The sequence below is a fragment of the Callionymus lyra genome, chromosome 4 (assembly GCF_982586985.1).
Source record: "Callionymus lyra chromosome 4, fCalLyr1.hap1.1, whole genome shotgun sequence".
Classification (NCBI taxonomy): domain Eukaryota; kingdom Metazoa; phylum Chordata; class Actinopteri; order Syngnathiformes; family Callionymidae; genus Callionymus; species Callionymus lyra.
In genome coordinates this window covers 22811270-22828422 of record NC_141821.1, presented here as the reverse complement: position 1 = coordinate 22828422, position 17153 = coordinate 22811270, and the positions used below count along the sequence as shown (strand labels likewise).

General features: G+C 38.6%; 1 protein-coding gene and 2 long non-coding RNA genes across 3 annotated transcripts; all 3 read left to right on the top strand.

Annotated features, from left to right (window-relative positions):
- The first annotated feature begins 458 nt into the window (after window positions 1-458).
- LOC148082128 (phosphoribosyltransferase domain-containing protein 1-like) lies at window positions 459-8202 on the top strand. The gene is made up of 9 exons (XM_087788127.1): window positions 459-505; window positions 1654-1760; window positions 1819-2002; window positions 3631-3696; window positions 5101-5118; window positions 5724-5806; window positions 6740-6786; window positions 7551-7627; window positions 8117-8202. The coding sequence occupies exons 1-9, from the start codon at window positions 473-475 to the stop codon at window positions 8162-8164; spliced, it is 663 nt and encodes a 220-aa protein (XP_087644253.1). The 5' UTR covers window positions 459-472; the 3' UTR covers window positions 8165-8202.
- A 1637-nt stretch (window positions 8203-9839) lies between these two features.
- On the top strand, window positions 9840-10460 carry LOC148082127 (uncharacterized). The gene is made up of 3 exons (XR_015710849.1): window positions 9840-9965; window positions 10207-10225; window positions 10292-10460. It is a non-coding gene; the product is annotated as an uncharacterized LOC148082127 (long non-coding RNA).
- An 842-nt stretch (window positions 10461-11302) lies between these two features.
- On the top strand, window positions 11303-11977 carry LOC148082126 (uncharacterized). The gene is made up of 3 exons (XR_015710829.1): window positions 11303-11483; window positions 11725-11743; window positions 11810-11977. It is a non-coding gene; the product is annotated as an uncharacterized LOC148082126 (long non-coding RNA).
- The last annotated feature ends 5176 nt before the right edge of the window (window positions 11978-17153 follow it).

Sequence of the window (17153 nt, the reverse complement as noted above, 5' to 3'; positions counted from 1 at the left end):
AGAATAGCTTTAGGGAAAAAATATTAAAATGATACAAATGATAGTAACAAATTGTATATCAAATTAATTTAAAAAAGATTCGATTTAAAATTGTACAGTAACGGAACTATAAAATACTATTAAAAAACTGCCTGAAAAAAAGTTTGTTTATTGTTTAAAGTTGATCTTTTACACTATTAATGTAGTTTGTGACGGTGAACATTATTCTTCTGCTGGCCTTGCTCAGCCCTCATTCATCACATGAGCCTGATTATCTCTGTCACGACTGAGAAGCACAAATGAGTGAAGCATGATCCTTCAGGACATGTGGCCACAGAGACGTCTTCGAACTTGACGGTACTGCGTTTGCAGTTTTTGGCGAGACAGGAGCGACGGTGAGTCCAATTTTATGTCATTTGACGGCCGGTGACCTCAGTAACCTTCTCATTTCTAGCTGCATTTGTGGATCAACAACCACTTGAAGCTGCTTGTGATGGAACACGGCGGACAGAGACGAGGAGTTGTGGTATGATTGTGTTGCTTTTATTCACATATGTAGTGTTAACTTTGCTTTCACTCCCATCACTTCTACTGACAAACTCAAACACAATATTACATCTGCAACTAAGGTACACACAACATTGTCACATTCTAACTACACACATGTATGACCACAACAAAACACAAATGAAAATATCCATGACCAAGAGATTAACACACACCTAACTCCCATCCACGCTTCTGTCTACACTTACAAATCCACATGTTAGAACATACTCAGGATCTCACTTATATTGAAATGTACGCACAAACACAAAAGAGCACAATACGACACACAACTTCATCTACAACCAAACAAGCACAACAGAGACACAAACATCCTTATGTGTAAGAAAATTAAACAGACACACAAAATAAAACGTTCATCATTAATCACACCAGGGCACATTTAACAGAAAACGTTGTCAACACATACCATTGTATTGATAACATCAATACCTTCGCATAAACTTCTACACATACAAAGTAATATCGACATATGTTTCTTTAGGTGTTTTTTTATTTGTTAAAGTATTTCTTTTCATTGAGTAAATTGAACTCATGTTTGGACAACCATGCCTATAATCATATTTTATATATTGAAAAAAGTAACTTTGTTAAAAAATGTCACGTCTTTAAAAATATATATTTTAGGTTTTGTTCCTTCTTTCTTTTGGTTTGACGGCCCCAAGCAACAGCCACGTTCTGTAATGTGGCCCCTGAGGAAATTCAGTTTAACACAAAGTATTCTTCAGGAAACTATGCAGGTCGATCATAACATAATTATATTTGGATCGCGATATTTTAGCATCACAGACCAGAAACAAAACAAAAACACTGCTGGTTCATTCAATCTTCTTCTACAAACCGTCTTCTTGAATAAGAGGTAAAGTGCGACCCCAGGTGACCAGTACTAGTCATTTCAGACAAAATTCTCGTTTCGAAAATTGTCTTCTACATACACCTGAGTGATCACAACCACATGAACACACAACCATTTTCACGACATATACACAAGACAAATCCCCCACAGCTCCACTCACAGTCCAATAATGATCATTAAAAATTGAGGAAGTTGCCCTCTGGCTCAGCTCTTTTTTGTGACACTACCACTGTCTGATTCAAACTCGTCAGATCAAGGAGGACTGGCCGGGCTACAGTCTGGATCTGTTCACGTACCCGGAGCACTACCACGACGACATCGACAACGTCTACATCCCACACGGGGTCATCAAGAACAGGTAGATGTTCCACACCAGCTCACGGGCTTCTTTCTTACTGAGGCTGCCGTCCCTGCAGGACCGAGCGTCTGGCTCACTACATCATGGAGGACTTTGTGGACAACGACATCATGGTCCTGTGTGCCCTCAAAGGAGGGTACAAGTTCTGCGCAGACCTGGTGGAGTACATCAAGATTCTGGGCAGAAACTCCAACAAGTATCTCGAGACTCGCGTGGAGTTTATTCGCTACAAGAGCTACCTGGTGAGTGAAGGACCAGATTTCCACCACATGAGGAAGAACTACACAAAAGTGACAAAGTCACAGACACACATTTTATGTTCCACAACAGTTGATCCACAAAACCTTGTTCATGAGCCCAGCGGGCTCAAACCGTCAGACCCCAACCCAGTGAACTACTCACTTCAGGTGTACTCTGAACGTCCTTATTTGGACTAACGTTAAAGTAGTATACTACTATATTATACATTAAGTCTACTTTGATACATGTAGCTCAAGTACACTATACTTTTTTCTTTAATATTCGTCAGTGGTATTATTGTGGGGATCAGGAATCAACTGGCAAAGGATTATGGGAGTGGGTGATGGTTTACAGAAAACCCCCATTATAGATGAATGTGTAGTACTGGAGGTTAGGTCCATACAAAATAGTATGTGAAGTATGATTGGCATTGATAGCTCAAATACAAACACACATAAATGAGAATCATTCGACTTGCCTATTTTTCATTGATCAATTTTTGGGCCCCCTTTTATTGGGTTTGGCGATGGAGTTGAGGAAACATAAATAATTAAGTAAGTAAGTGAGTTATTTGTAAAGCGCTTTTCTAGACCAGGGTCCCAAAGCGCTTGAACATAACTGTGTACTTGTCTGCCTTGCCTTTCATTCATCTATTGTGGGAATAATGGTGGGTAGTTTAGAGTAGTAAAATCAACTATTGACTCATTGTGTATACCTAGTACACTAGTTGTATAGACATAAGTGTAATACAAACTTAGAATGTTCCAATTTAGTCTGAAGTAGTATACGTTTAGTCCACTACACTCAAATGTACTTTTGTATACTTACCACACACAAAAAAGCAAATACTATATACATTATTTTTGCTTCAATGTTAAGTTACTTAAAAACATTTTCAGGGTCCTCAATATGTATTCATTCATTCATTTTCTTTACCGCTTAATGCCAATTTTAATTCATGAAAAAAAACTCAAAATACTACGCTTCCCCTCTACGTTATACCGCTAGGTGTCAGTGTTGCGTGTGTTTCGTAAGAGGAAAGAGAACCTCTGGACCAGTCAAGGAATCTTTCAGATACGAGCTTATAATGGCTGGTGGATTAATTGTAGGGGGAAACCAGAATCATGTAAAGTACCTCGACTTTTTATCTTTGCCTTTTTACTAGGGTGACCCTATTCTGGTGTAGTCACAACATTTTTTTTGTTTGTTTGTTGGTTTTGGTTGAGTGTTTTTTACAGGCTTTGAACACAGTAAACCTATATTCTGAATTCTCAAAGAGACACTTAACCATGGCCCTTGGAGTTCCCATAAAAGAGAGCCCTCTGTGTAAAAAAAGAAAAAAGGAGGTATGGTCTCAATACTAATACGACCAGGAAAGTGATGTTCGGTGTCACATGGAGGATATATGTCACCTGCCTGAGGACTAATATCCTTCTTATCTCTCTGCTCCTTTTTGAACTGTTATCAAATGTCATTAAGCTCTGACCTACAGTGCAAATGACTTCGCCTGAAGGCTAACACGTCAAAAAAACTGTACCAAAAAAACAGTCTTTTAACGTATGAGTGTCTTTGTCGAATGAGCTCCATGGAAGCTGACGCCTCTAACATTTTGTTTTATTTTTGTCACCAGAACGACCAGTCCACAGAAGACCTGCACATCGTCAGGAGCAGAGATCTGTCTTTTCTCAGAGGGAAGGTGTGTACGACAACAAAGGTTGGACTCGCTCCAGAGTCGCCCTGATTCTGTTGTATCAAACCATTTACTTTTGGTTCCAGCAACGACTTCTCCTGGGGTTTCCTGTTTGGAAAACAGTTCTGGGTCATTCCACTTGAAAGAATTCCCACTTTTCTTTTAAGTTAAACCATCCAGGAGCAATATATTTTTGAGACATTCATTTTCTATAAGAGACATTTAATACACAGTATAATCCAATATTATCCTCTTTATTGTATCGTCGAGCAGATATTAACCATCCTATTTGAGAAAATTGACTCTATTTAAAACATAGTATATAGATTAAATTAAAAATAAAACAGTTTGAAATGATAAATTAATGGTTTTCTTATAAAGTTGGAGATTTACTGAACTAAGTCATGGCATTCACGTCAGAAGGAGTGCAGCTAGCCCTGTTAGCCATTAGCTTAACTAATAAGTATACCATCCATTTTATTGATGTAATGTAGATTAAAGTTGGAAAATAAAATAATACATTTATTATTGTTTTTTTTAGAATCCCTTATTAGTCCCGCGAGGGGAAATTCAACCATTCACACATACTGATGTGAGTAGGCTGCACACTTGCGCCAAAATACATTTATTATTGTTTTCTACACACTATGTGTTATGCTTGGTAATGTTAAACTATTTAAAAAACACTAGGCCGAAATCTCATTTAACGATATCAGCGAAACATTAACAACACAACTTTACAATATCTAGACTGCAAAGAGAAGGAAGCTAATATCTTGTTTGAGATGAAAACCTTTAATATCGTTTAAGTTCAGCAACAAATGCCGGCAGAATAGAAAAAGTTAAGCTATCTCACTGATGTGAGAGACTGCAATCTAAATCTGAATCTAAATAGAAAGGGGAAATAGGGAAACTGGTGGCTACAAAGCTAGTTAGCATTAGCAGCCAAGGATGTCCATGAGAAATAAGTAAGTAGGTAAGTAAGTAAAGGTTAATTCTAATACATTACAGATATCTGCAAATATTCAACCACATACACACTTCAGTCATGTGAGAAAAACCTCTGGTGGCTTCTTAAAATATCTTGGAGACAGTAAAGTATAGTAGCTAAATAAACCAGCAACAACAGACATGTTATAGAAAGAGAGGAAACTCTGCTGATGAGTTTTGCCTTTTCTAGCTCCCTCGACACAAGGCCGAGTCGGAGTCAGTCAGTCGAAACCTGGCAACAGATGAATCGAGAACAGACTGAAATTATTCTGTTTCTGTAAATTCATGTTGAATGAAAAAGTGAAACAAATCCATTCTTCAAAGGCATGAAAGACGCAGCCCACAACCAAACTTTGTTTTGATAGCATGTGTGGTCAAGTTTAAAAGATTTCTAATGTTTTTTTTTATTCCTCTTTTCAGAGTGTGCTGATCGTCGAGGTGAGTTTCTTTTACCACAGTTTCTTTAAATGATTCTTTCTGTTATTTTTCCAGACAGCATATGGTGCAGATGGTTTCATTGAATATTTTTACTACAATTATATATTAGTAAATACAGACCTTCATTGATTAAGTGTCAAATGTTGCTGTAAAAAGGTTTATAGGATTTGGTCATTCACTTGTTTGTCTTTTAACCATTGCCACTTGTGGACCAAACTCCATTCGGAATTAAAAACCTTAAACATGAATTCATAAAACACAACATATAGTTAAATAATTAAAACAAGTGTGGATAGCAAGCTTCTTGGCGGGAGCACGGGGTGTCACGACACATTTCTAGGTATGTATTCGTCTCTCAATGATTGGAACCATTTAGTTAAAAGTTTAAAAAGAATATATGACGTGGAATGTTTTGGGTCAAATACGACAAGAATATATGTGAAAAAAAAAAGAAAGAAAAACCCTCGACTGCACTAAAAGGTTCACGGAAAACATGTTAATTAATAACATAATTTAAGTAAAATTAAATGGGGAAATAAAGATTGGAATGAAGCTTATTGTATTTAAAATGATAGTTCTCTCTCTTTGCTGTTCCCTTCTCTCAGGCCATTGTTGACACAGGAAAGACCATGAAGGCTCTTCTACAGCATGTGCAGACCTTTGAACCCAAGATGATCAAGGTTGCGGGGTGAGTGAGCTTCTCTTTCTGACCCCTCTGTTGGGGAGGAAATACTAGTCTTGTAATGGAGGATCATATCTCTGGTCCACAAACTCTCTGGCGCCTAATCTTTCACAGCAGATGGTTCATAGGGAAGTTGCGTTTCCTGCTGTGTCATGATGTGTAGATGTGTGTATCATTCACCTCAGCTGGGTCAGTGGATATTGAAAAAAACTGTATTCTGTATATGTATGTCACCTGCTGGTGTTCAAGCGCTTACATCCATCCATATGACCTTAACATGATGGACTGTATGTGTTGAAAAGTGACTGATTCACATGTAAAGTCGTTGTACTTGTGTTGGGTGCAACAAAGTATAGCACTGGGCGACGCTCAGTTGTCTTCGCCCTTCATCTTCGTCCACAGAGACACACTTAAAAACATCCAAATACCTCGTGGTGCTCGTCCCTATTCCTCATGTTAAAGCCTCGACATGAGGAATTGTTCCGAAAAAACGTACTTAAGTCTATATTTTAAGTTTGTTTGTAGCGGAAGTTATCTCAGGTGCTCCCTGACGTCTATCCTCATTCAAGCGCATTGCACGGTTCAGTTTGCATGTGCAAGATTTAGGCTGATGGCCAAGCAGCGTCTTCTTAAAACAAGGTTAAAATATAGACTTTTAATTTTTTTTTTAACAATTCCTCATATCGATGCTTCAATAGGAGTTGGACATTACACACGACAACACAAAGGTATATGGTAGTTTTTAAGTATTTAATTGTGTAACAAAGATGAAAAGAGACGACAACTGAGAATCATTTAGTACGTCAACATACTGAAATATTTGCCTATAACTCTGAAACCTACTATTTAGATTAGATTTGAGAGTAAGCGAAATTTGAGTCAACAAAGTCATACTTTTCTTTAAGAAGCTATTGAACTAACTGTCTCTTTGTAATTCAGTCTGCTGATCAAAAGAACAGCCAACACCGTGAATGGACTCATTGACTGTAAGTGCCTTTAAGTATAAATGTTAATATCTGTGCTTCTGTTTAAAAGTGTGACTGATGGCTACTCATGAACATGCCTGTGGCCACAGAAACAAGTTTAGTCTTTCCCTCTGCCACTCACCCCTTCTTTGACGACAGACCTGATGTGATTGATGAAGCGTCATGAAACTGACCTTAATTTTAGATTCCTCTAGACGGCATGCTCTATTATCTTTTGACATTATATATTTAAACTGAGTGTTCCACCTGCTGGCCTCTAACAATATGACACTGCATCATGAGGCTTCATCAGCACATCACTACTTGACACTCCCAGACACCTAATAGGTCACTTGCACAACTCTTGGGAGCCAAATTTAAAGATTATTTTAATGCAAGCATACTTTAGAAAAAAAAGAAGAATGAAGGTATCTTAAGGTATCTGAAACTGGATGAAAGGAATAAAATAAAAGATGGAAAAGCAGTTGTTATGTGGGAGGTGAACAGAAATGTTGTGCTCCTTGTGTCATTGAGTTTAATAGTCGTGTCTAAGGTCATCTCAGTCTTGTCACTCCTTTAAGACCAGACCTCCAAATTCCCCCAGGCTTCAGATTAATGTCAATTCCTGCCTGTTTCCTGTTGATCCAGTTCATTCCAGTTTGATCCTCCACCTTCTCCCCTCCAGTCTCAAGCAAACTGAGTGGTTCTCCAACTTAATAAAGACTTGACTTTGTTAATGGAGTGATTTTAATAACGTGTCTGATGGAGTGTTCTGCCTTTTTTAGATGTTGGGTTCGAGATCCCCAACCGATTTGTGGTGGGTTACGCCCTGGACTACAACGAATACTTCAGAGACCTGAATGTAAGTATGCCTTACATGCAAGCTGACTATTACCGAAGTATCTGAGGTCATCAGTGTTCATATGTAATTGGTAATTTTACAGTCTTATTACACTTTTACACACTATTTCACTGACACACTGGGTCAATAGAAAAAAAAAAGTGTAATCTTGTGTATAGTCATTTTAAAGCGATAGTTCAGCCAAAATTAAAATTTTCTACTCACCCTTATGTCGACTATGAGTAATGTGTTCCTTTTTGGAGCTACAGACAGAAATTTATGTTGATGCTAATGTAACAAACAGGGCTTACTTTTCTTCACCCAAAAAATAAACTAGAAAAGTTGTGTAGGTGAGTAGAAAATAAGTGACATTTTAGGTTCGGCTGAAGTATTTCTTTATCACAAATGATTGACTTTCTACTACAGTGGGATTCATCTAGTGGTTGTTCAGGAGGCTGGTGTCATAAGTGAAATTTTCATCACAAATTTAACAATTGTTTCTCCTTTCAGCACATCTGCGTCATCAGCAATACTGGGAAGATGAAGTACAAGATCTGAGAGCAGTTTCCCTCAAGCTTCAACCACAGATGAATTCCATCTCTTAATATTTGATTCAATCTCTTAAATATTGTCACTTAACAACTTTCTAACTGAGTTTCCTGATTGTTTTATAAAAGTTATGTGCAAAAGGATCACATCGGCTTCACTTGTGTCGACTCAAACACAGACATGCAAAATAATCAACAATATGTAGTTTGTTGGTGAAGGATGGAGACATTAAGGAAGATGACTTCTTCATGTGTAGACAACGCTTGTTGCAACTAATTTGTGCAAAAATTTCGGTCATAACCCGACAACTTAATGAATTCAGTCTACCATTGTCTTTATGTATTTTTCCAAACAATTAGCGTTTATTATGAAACACAGGATAAAACAACTGTATTCCCTATTTCATTTAGACCATACCCACATTCAAATGTTATAACTTCAAATTCATGGGGGCTACAGGGTGGGCCACAGAGATTCTCGCAGGGGGGACACTGGAAGTAAAAGTTTCTAATTTTGATTACCATGCTAAGTTACTAGCCACCAATCTCAATGTGTAACCATGCTAAGTGACTAGCCACCACTCTAAACGTGTTAGCATGCTCAGTAACTAGCCACCACCATTTAATTGTTACGCTACTAGGTTACTTGCCACCACTATATTTTGTTGCCATGCTAGCTGGTTACTAGCCCCATTTGAAACTTTTCATCATGTCAAGTTTTTCAGCCCACTCCTTACATGAGTAAGTAATTAATTTGAATTGATATGTTATTTTTTTATTTTCTAGACCAGGGTCACAAATCGCTTAAACAATACTAAAAAAAAAATTTACTAAAAAAGGTCAAGATAACACAGAAAATATCACAGGTGTCCCAGAAAATCAGGGAAAAACCTGCACGAATAAGAAAGTCTTAAGATGTTTCTTGAAGGAGTCAGTAGATCATCAAACACAGAGGGAGAGGAAGATCTTTGCAAAGCTTAGGAGCAACAGCCTGGAAGGATTTCTCTCCTCTGGTCCTGAACCGTGTGCGAGGAACCATCAGTAGATTCTAATCCACAGACCTCAGAGCCCGAGCTGGGGTGTAAGTCTGGGTCAGATCACTGATGTAAGGAGGAGCCTGACCATGAATAGATCTGAAAGTAAGAAACAGAATTTTAAAATTAATCCTGAAAGAAACTGGAAGCCAGTGAAGAGTTTTAAGGATCGGAGAAATGTGAGTTCTTCTACTAGAACAGGTCAGAATTCTCGCTGCAGAGTTTTGTATCAACCTTTCCTTCTTATTAAGACATACTAGCTATTAAATATATTATGCTACTAGTCACCACCCTTAACTTGTTAGCTACGTTTCTGAGCCCACTCTGAACATAAATAGGTCAAATAATATAATAACTGCGACTAAGATACAGTTGAGACTCGGAGCAGAGCAGGTATATCCAACTTGGAACATTTATGACTAAAGTAGCCTGACACATTTGTGTGCTACGGTCAGAGATCTCTACAGTGAGCGATGTCACCGGAAGGTCAGAACCTTGTGGGTCAGAAGGTGAGTTGTGGAAGAGATTGGGGAACCTTGCAGCTCTTGCCTTACCTTCATCTTTTGAAACAATTGCATGATAAACGTTGTGAAAGCGAGCCGGAGAGGTATTTAAGTGAGACTTCGGGCCGACATGCTAATAAACCTTCAGAACCTTTCTAAGGACCAGAACTTGACTCAAAGATGAGGCTCCTCCACGTCCTTCTCGTGCTGTCGCTGGTCGTCCTCATCGCCCAACCCGGAATGTTGGACAACAGTGCAGACTCTGTCGCCAAACGTGAGTCATGAATATTTTTTTTTAATTATAGATGAAAAATGACTTGATCTTGACATTAAAACTAACAAAACGTACAATTATATTAGGAACTGAAGGATAAAGTAAGAAAAATAAATTGAACAATGTGATTCAAGTTCCATTTATTTAATTGTTTAATAAGTTTAAACATGGGGGTAGGAATAAGTTTAATAAGAAATAACATCATCAACATGTATTGATTCTTTCTTCTCTTTTCGGACAGTGAGTGACATCATCAAGGGGTAAGTCTTTCGTCTCATCGTCTCTGACCCAAACCCTTCCTCACGGTATCTTGTTGACCACGTCAGGAGGTTCCGTGGTTCTGGCGAGCGCAAGATGCAGAAGCGACATTATGATTTTCATCATCACGATTGGCACTATGGCCTCTTGGATCAGCAGAGAGAGTGACACACGGGAGTTGACCTCGCAGATGAAATAAAAGCTCAACATTCAGATATTATTTCTGAACTTAACTGACCTTGAATCCTCTCTTTTGTGTGTTTGTGTGTGTGGGGGTGTCCCCCGCTAATTACAGCATATAAGTATTGTAACTTCGATTTGGAGGTGCTGATTTTCATTCCAGTCAGTAGACTCCATCAAGCGCAAAGAGAGAGGAAGATCGTTCCAAAACTTAAGAGCAACAGCCTGGAAGGATTTCTCTCCTCTGGTCCTGAACTGTGTGCGAGGAACCGTAAGTAGATTCTGATCCACAGACCTCAGAGCCCGAGTTGGGGTGTAAGGCTGGATCAGATCACTGATGTAAGGAGGAGCCTGACCATGAATAGTTCTGAAAGTAAGAACCAGAATTTTAAAGTTGATCCTGAAAGAAACTGGAAGCCAGTGAAGAGTTTTAAGGATCGGAGAAATGTGAGTTCTTCAACTAGAACAGGTCAGAATTCTCGCTGCAGTTTTGTATCAACCTTTCCTTCTTATTAAGACATACTAGCAATTATATATATTATGCAACTAGCCATCGCCCTTAACTTGTTAGCATGCTAAATTACTAGCCACGACCCTAAACTTGTTAGCTAAGTTTCAGAGCCCACTCTGAACATAAATAGGTCAAATAATATAATAACTGCGACTAAGATACAGTTGAGACTCGGAGCAGAGCAGGTATATCCAATTTGAAACATTTATGACTAAAGTAGCCTGACACATTTGTGTGCTACGGTCAGAGATCTCTACAGTGAGCGATGTCACCGGAAGGTCAGAACCTTGTGGGTCAAAAGGTGAGTTGTGCAAGAGATTGGGGAACCTTGCAGCTCTTGCCTTACCTTCATCTTTTGAAACAATTGCATGATAAACGTTGTGAAAGCGAGCCAGAGAGGTATTTAAGTGAGACTTCGAGCCGACATGCTAATAAACCTCCAGAACCTTTCTAAGGACCAGAACTTGACTCAAAGATGAGGCTCCTCCACGTCCTTCTCGTGCTGTCGCTGGTCGTCCTCATCGCCCAACCCGGAATGTTGGACAACAGTGCAGACTCTGTCGCCAAACGTGAGTCATGAATATTTTTTTTTAATTATAGATGAAAAATTACTTGATGTTGACATTAAAACTAACAAAACGTACAATTATATTAGGAACTGAAGGATAAAGTAAGAAAAATAAATTGAACAATGTGATTCAAGTTCCATTTATTTAATTGTTTAATAAGTTTAAACATGGGGGTAGGAATAAGTTTAATAAGAAATAACATCATCAACATGTATTGATTCTTTCTTCTCTTTTCGGACAGTGAGTGACATCATCAAGGGGTAAGTCTTTCGTCTCACCGTCTCTGACCCAAACCCTTCCTCACGGTATCTTGTTGACCACGTCAGGAGGTTCCGCGGTTCTGGCGGGCGCAAGATGCAGAAGCGACATTATGATTTTCATCATCACGATTGGCACTATGGCCTCTTGGATCAGCAGAGAGAGTGACACACGGGAGTTGACCTCGCAGATGAAATAAAAGCTCAACATTCAGATATTATTTCTGAACTTATCTGAACCTTGAATCTTCTCTTTTGTGTGTTTATGGGTGTGTGTGTGTTACATCCTGTTTTCATGACTGCTGTTAAGAAGAAGAAAGAAGAAAGATGTATGGAAAAAAATATTCTTCTCATGATGATACTGTACCTTACACTTTTAATTATCATGACTACTACTGATATTTATACAACTGTAACCGCTACTGATAGTTATCTTATTATACCTACTACTGATACTTCTATTATTATAACTAGCACTGGTCCATATATTACTAAAACTCCTTCTGGTACTAATATAAGGTAAGTATCAGTAGTAGTCATAATAATATAAGTAATTATAATATTAATTATCATGTACTAGCTGGCTAGGCCGTGCTGATGGCAGCTTCGCTTCGTGTTTGAAAACTTGTTCATTTATTTTTTGAGCACCACATTTTCGGCAAAATGGCCGTTAAGTTAACCAATCACTACGTCAGAGGCTGTGCTCGAATCCAAATGTTGCCTGAATCCTCTTTATACAATTGTCTAATTTCTCTATTTCGCATACTACAACTGTTTGGAAAGGTAAAGTGGCTGCAAAGGTTACATTCCCGATGGCAATTTCCGCACAATTGCAATGACAAAAGTCAGACGATGATCGGTGACCTCCCAAAATGTTGGCGGCCTCAGTTCCCTGTCCGGCCACAGTAACGTTCTGGCTCGATAACAACTTCCACATGGGTCAAGGAACATGAATAACTAAGACCCATAGCCTCTATCTCGAGTCCTTTACCCTCAAAATTACGATTTAAAATGTCGCCCTGTCTCTCTCCGACATCCCAGTGGGAGTAGGCTTTTGTCTGTGTGATGGACAGACAGGCACTATTTTTTCTACAGTAAAGAAGAGGCAGCATCAGTAGTCATAAGAATATACGTATCAATAGTAGTCATAACAGTGACGCACAGTGGTGTAGCGGCTATTCACTTTTTGGTTGGACGGGGAGGCGACTTGTGACCTTTCTGTGTGGAGTTGAAATCTTCTCCCCGTGTTGTGTAGGTTTACTACAGTTTCCTCCCACAGTCCAAAAACATAAAGAGGTTGCGTGAGAGCTTGAAAATTGGAAATTGTCCTTATGTATGTGTGTTTAAAATGGTTTTGTGTGTCTTTGTGTGTTCTGTGCCAGACTGGAGTCCTGTCCAGGGTGTCCCCCGCTAATTACAGCATATAAGTATCATAACTTCGATTTGGAGGTGCTGATTTTCATTCCAGCTTTTTTTTACAATTAGCCATAACTTGCTCCAGCGAGAGCTGTCCTCTTGGATCAACAAAAAGCAGTGACCTAATTCTTTGCCCACCAAACTGGACCCCCTCAACGCCATGGCTGCATCCGGGAATTCTGCCCATAAAAGTTGTGAGCAGAATCATGGCAAAGGGCAGACCTCACTGGTAACTTACCGCCACCTCTGTGGACCAAGCACTGCCCCCCCCCCCCCAACAGGGCGACAACCTCGAGTCCCACTGGTAATAGTTACTGAAAAATTATTTTCTTTACTTTACGTATATGTTTTATAAGTTTACAGAAATTAAAAGAACAGTTTTTTTGTCTTATTTTTCTCTTTTTTTTTGTCAATCATTCAGTTCTCCCACCTCCTCCCAAACACCAAAAGATCGAATCAAGATCTAATCTCACACATTATTTGAGGAAGTCTGCTTTCACACGTCGCCCTCTTATGCGGGTCATCCTGTTGTGTATGGTCTTATAAGAAGTCAGCGATGATTATGGTCCAGAAACCTTTCTGAATACTGACCTGTTGCGGATCTGACTCAGACAGATGGTAAGGACGGCTTCTCTCTTTCCTCATAGCACGTCATGTGGACCTCTAGGGGTCCATCTTGGGACCACCTGAAGTCTTTGACTCCGCAAGTTCAGAGTGGATGATGGGTTTGATTTCAGTTGTGACTCTGTGTAGAGTTTTGAGGATCTCCAGATGGTTCTACTCAACTCCTGCTTCTTCTTCTTCTCCAGATGAAGTTGACTGCTGCCTTCCTGGTGATGCTGGTGCTGGTCCTCATGGCCGAGCCCGGAGACTGTTTCCTCCACCTGCTCATCCATGGAGGTAAACTGCTCAACTCTTCATCCCTTCTGGACTACAGCTCTTTCTGAGTCCTTTATAAATAACTATTACTTACTTACTAACTGACTTACTCTTGTTCACTGTTTATTTAAATCAAGTCAATGTAATTTATTTCAATGGGTTTGCAATTTATAATTTCTATACAATTTTTTACTGCATAACACAATTCCTGCTTTACACGTCCAAGAACAGCTCTCCTTGATTCATGTTATTAACCTATATTTGTAATGATGTTACTATACACTATGTGTGTCATGTGATTTTCATGAGCGTCATGTAATCCTCATGTTGGTCATGTGATCATCATGCATGTCATGTGATCATTATGTGTGTCACGTGATCATCGTGTGTCATTTGATCATCATGCATGTCATGTGATCATTATGTGTGTCACGTGATCATCGTGGGTCATGTGATCATCATGCATGTCATGTGATCATTATGTGTGTCACGTGATCATCGTGTGTCATTTGATCATCATGCATGTCATGTGATCATTATGTGTGCCACGTGATCATCGTGGGTCATGAGTTTATCATGTATGTCGTGTGATCATTATTTGTGTCAAGTGATCATCGTGGGTCATGAGTTTATCATGTATTTCATGTGATCATTATGTGTGACACGTGATCATCGTATGTCATGTGATTATCATGTGTGTCATGTGATCATTATGTGTGACACGTGATCATCGTGTGTCATGTGATTATCATGTGTGTCATGTGATCATCATGTGTGACATGTAAGTAAGTAAGTAAGTAATTTGTATTTATATAGCGCTTTGCTAGACCTGGGTCCCAAAGGGCTTAAACAATCAAAATAATACTCATGTGTCATGTGATCATCATGAGTCATGTGTGTCATGTGATCATCATGTGTCATGTGATCATCTGTGTGTCATGTGATCATCAGGGGTGTTATGTGATCATCATGTTGGTCATGAGATCATTATGTGTGTCATGTTATCATTATGTGTGTCATGTGATCATTATGTGTGACATGGGATCATCATGAGTCTCATGTGATCATCATGTGTGACATGTGATCATCATGTTGGTCATGAGATCCTTATGTGTGTCATGTTATCATTATGTGTGTCATGTGATCATTATGTGTGACATGGGATCATCATGAGTCTCATGTGATCATCATGTTGGTCATGAGATCCTTATGTGTGTCATGTTATCATTATGTGTGTCATGTGATCATTATGTGTGACATGGGATCATCATGAGTCTCATGTGATCATCATGTGTGTCATGTGATCATCATGTTGGTCATGAGATCCTTATGTGTGTCATGTTATCATTATTTGTGTCATGTGATCATTATGTGTGACATGGGATCATCATGAGTCTCATGTGATCATCATGTGTGACATGTGATCATCATGTTGGTCATGAGATCCTTATGTGTGTCATGTTATCATTATGTGTGTCATGTGATCATTATGTGTGACATGGGATCATCATGAGTCTCATGTGATCATCATGTTGGTCATGAGATCCTTATGTGTGTCATGTTATCATTATGTGTGTCATGTGATCATTATGTGTGACATGGGATCATCATGAGTCTCATGTGATCATCATGAGTCTCATGTGATCATCATGTTGGTCATGAGATCATTATGTATGTCATGTGATCATCAAGTGTGAGATCATTATGTGTGTTACTCTTCTTGTCTCTCCTCAGTGACACACCTGGCCCACAGGTAAGACCGTCCTGTTCTTCTATCACGAATAAAACTTTGTCCTTGTCTTACCACTGTTAACATATCTCTTCGCTCCAGTTTATTCGGCGTGCCCGTCGATTCCGACGACATGATGGAGGTGGAGAAACGCTCCCTCGCCTACCGGCCTGGACACCCTCCTCTGAACTGAGGAAGAGGAGGGGGGTTTTCCCCACAATCGTGTTTTCTGCTGATTTATCAATGAGAAATAAAATCCAAGCAAGTGAACAAATGTTTGGTCGACATGTATAACATCAATAAAATAGTTACATACAATATATTCAACCAAAACCCTTCAAAAGCATTGTTGTGAGAAAGCATTAAGAAAAAATAAAGGAGTGACAGGTATAACACAAAGTTATAAAAATAGAATAATATGCTTGAATTATACTTTTTAAATATAATTTATATGACTTTTTTTTCATTCTCATATGAAAGCAAATCTCTTTAAAAACAATTAAAATATTATTACAAAATATAAAATAAAAATTCACAAAGGGGGCAATGAAATCATATTTATAGACTAGATTAGATTATTGACTAAAAGGAATAAATACAAAATGAAATTGTTACTTACCACATTATTTTTGACCTCAATAACATTTGTAAGCCTCTCAGAGTTGCATTATAAACAAAAATGATTATATATTATATAAGATGTTTATAATATATAAAGAATATTTTCGCTATAATGGTGAGAATTCAGGTTCAAGAGAAAGACACCAATAACTTCAGTATTCAAAGCTCAACTGACTTATGAAAACAAAATAGTTCAATGTTGCTGACCATGAATTAACTCAGTCAGTGAAGAAAACCGTGATGTTTGTGTTGTATTAAAGTGTTTTTTAACAAATCACATTAATTAGCTCTGAATATTGTGTTTATATTTAGTTCATTTATAATCAAATCGATACTTTGAATCAATATTTTCACTTTTTGTACACACGGCAACTCCGGGACTCGAGCGTGAAAGCGAGGATGAATGGGAAGTCAGAGAAGACAGTTTGACAGAGAGAGAATGATGAACGCCGAAGGGCGTCTCTTTTCTGACAGCCTTGTGGACCCTCCAAGGACTCAAACACTGAGATGGATGCGAGGCTGAAATTATAGTTTTGAAACATGTGGGTTTGAACTTAATTTATCAGTTTAGACATCGTGTTTACGGGTCAGAATTCCATCGTCACTGTTTTAACACCTGCTTACTTGAAGCTTGAAACTGGGTGTTTTTGAGAACATCTTTCAAACTCATGGGGCTAAATCTGGTCCACCTACTCTTTCTAAAGGAGCCAGCAAGACCTTAAACAGCTATCAATACTTGTTTGATGAGAAAGAAACAGACTAAGCCAC

Bases quoted from the DNA above. Each gene is read 5' to 3' on its own strand.
- LOC148082128 (XM_087788127.1), top strand. From the start codon at position 473: ATGGAACACGGCGGACAGAGACGAGGAGTTGTG. The intron at 2,003-3,630 runs GTGAGTGAAGGA...TTTTGTCACCAG, and splicing joins TTCGCTACAAGAGCTACCTG to AACGACCAGTCCACAGAAGA. The intron at 6,787-7,550 runs GTAAGTGCCTTT...TGCCTTTTTTAG, and splicing joins CGTGAATGGACTCATTGACT to ATGTTGGGTTCGAGATCCCC.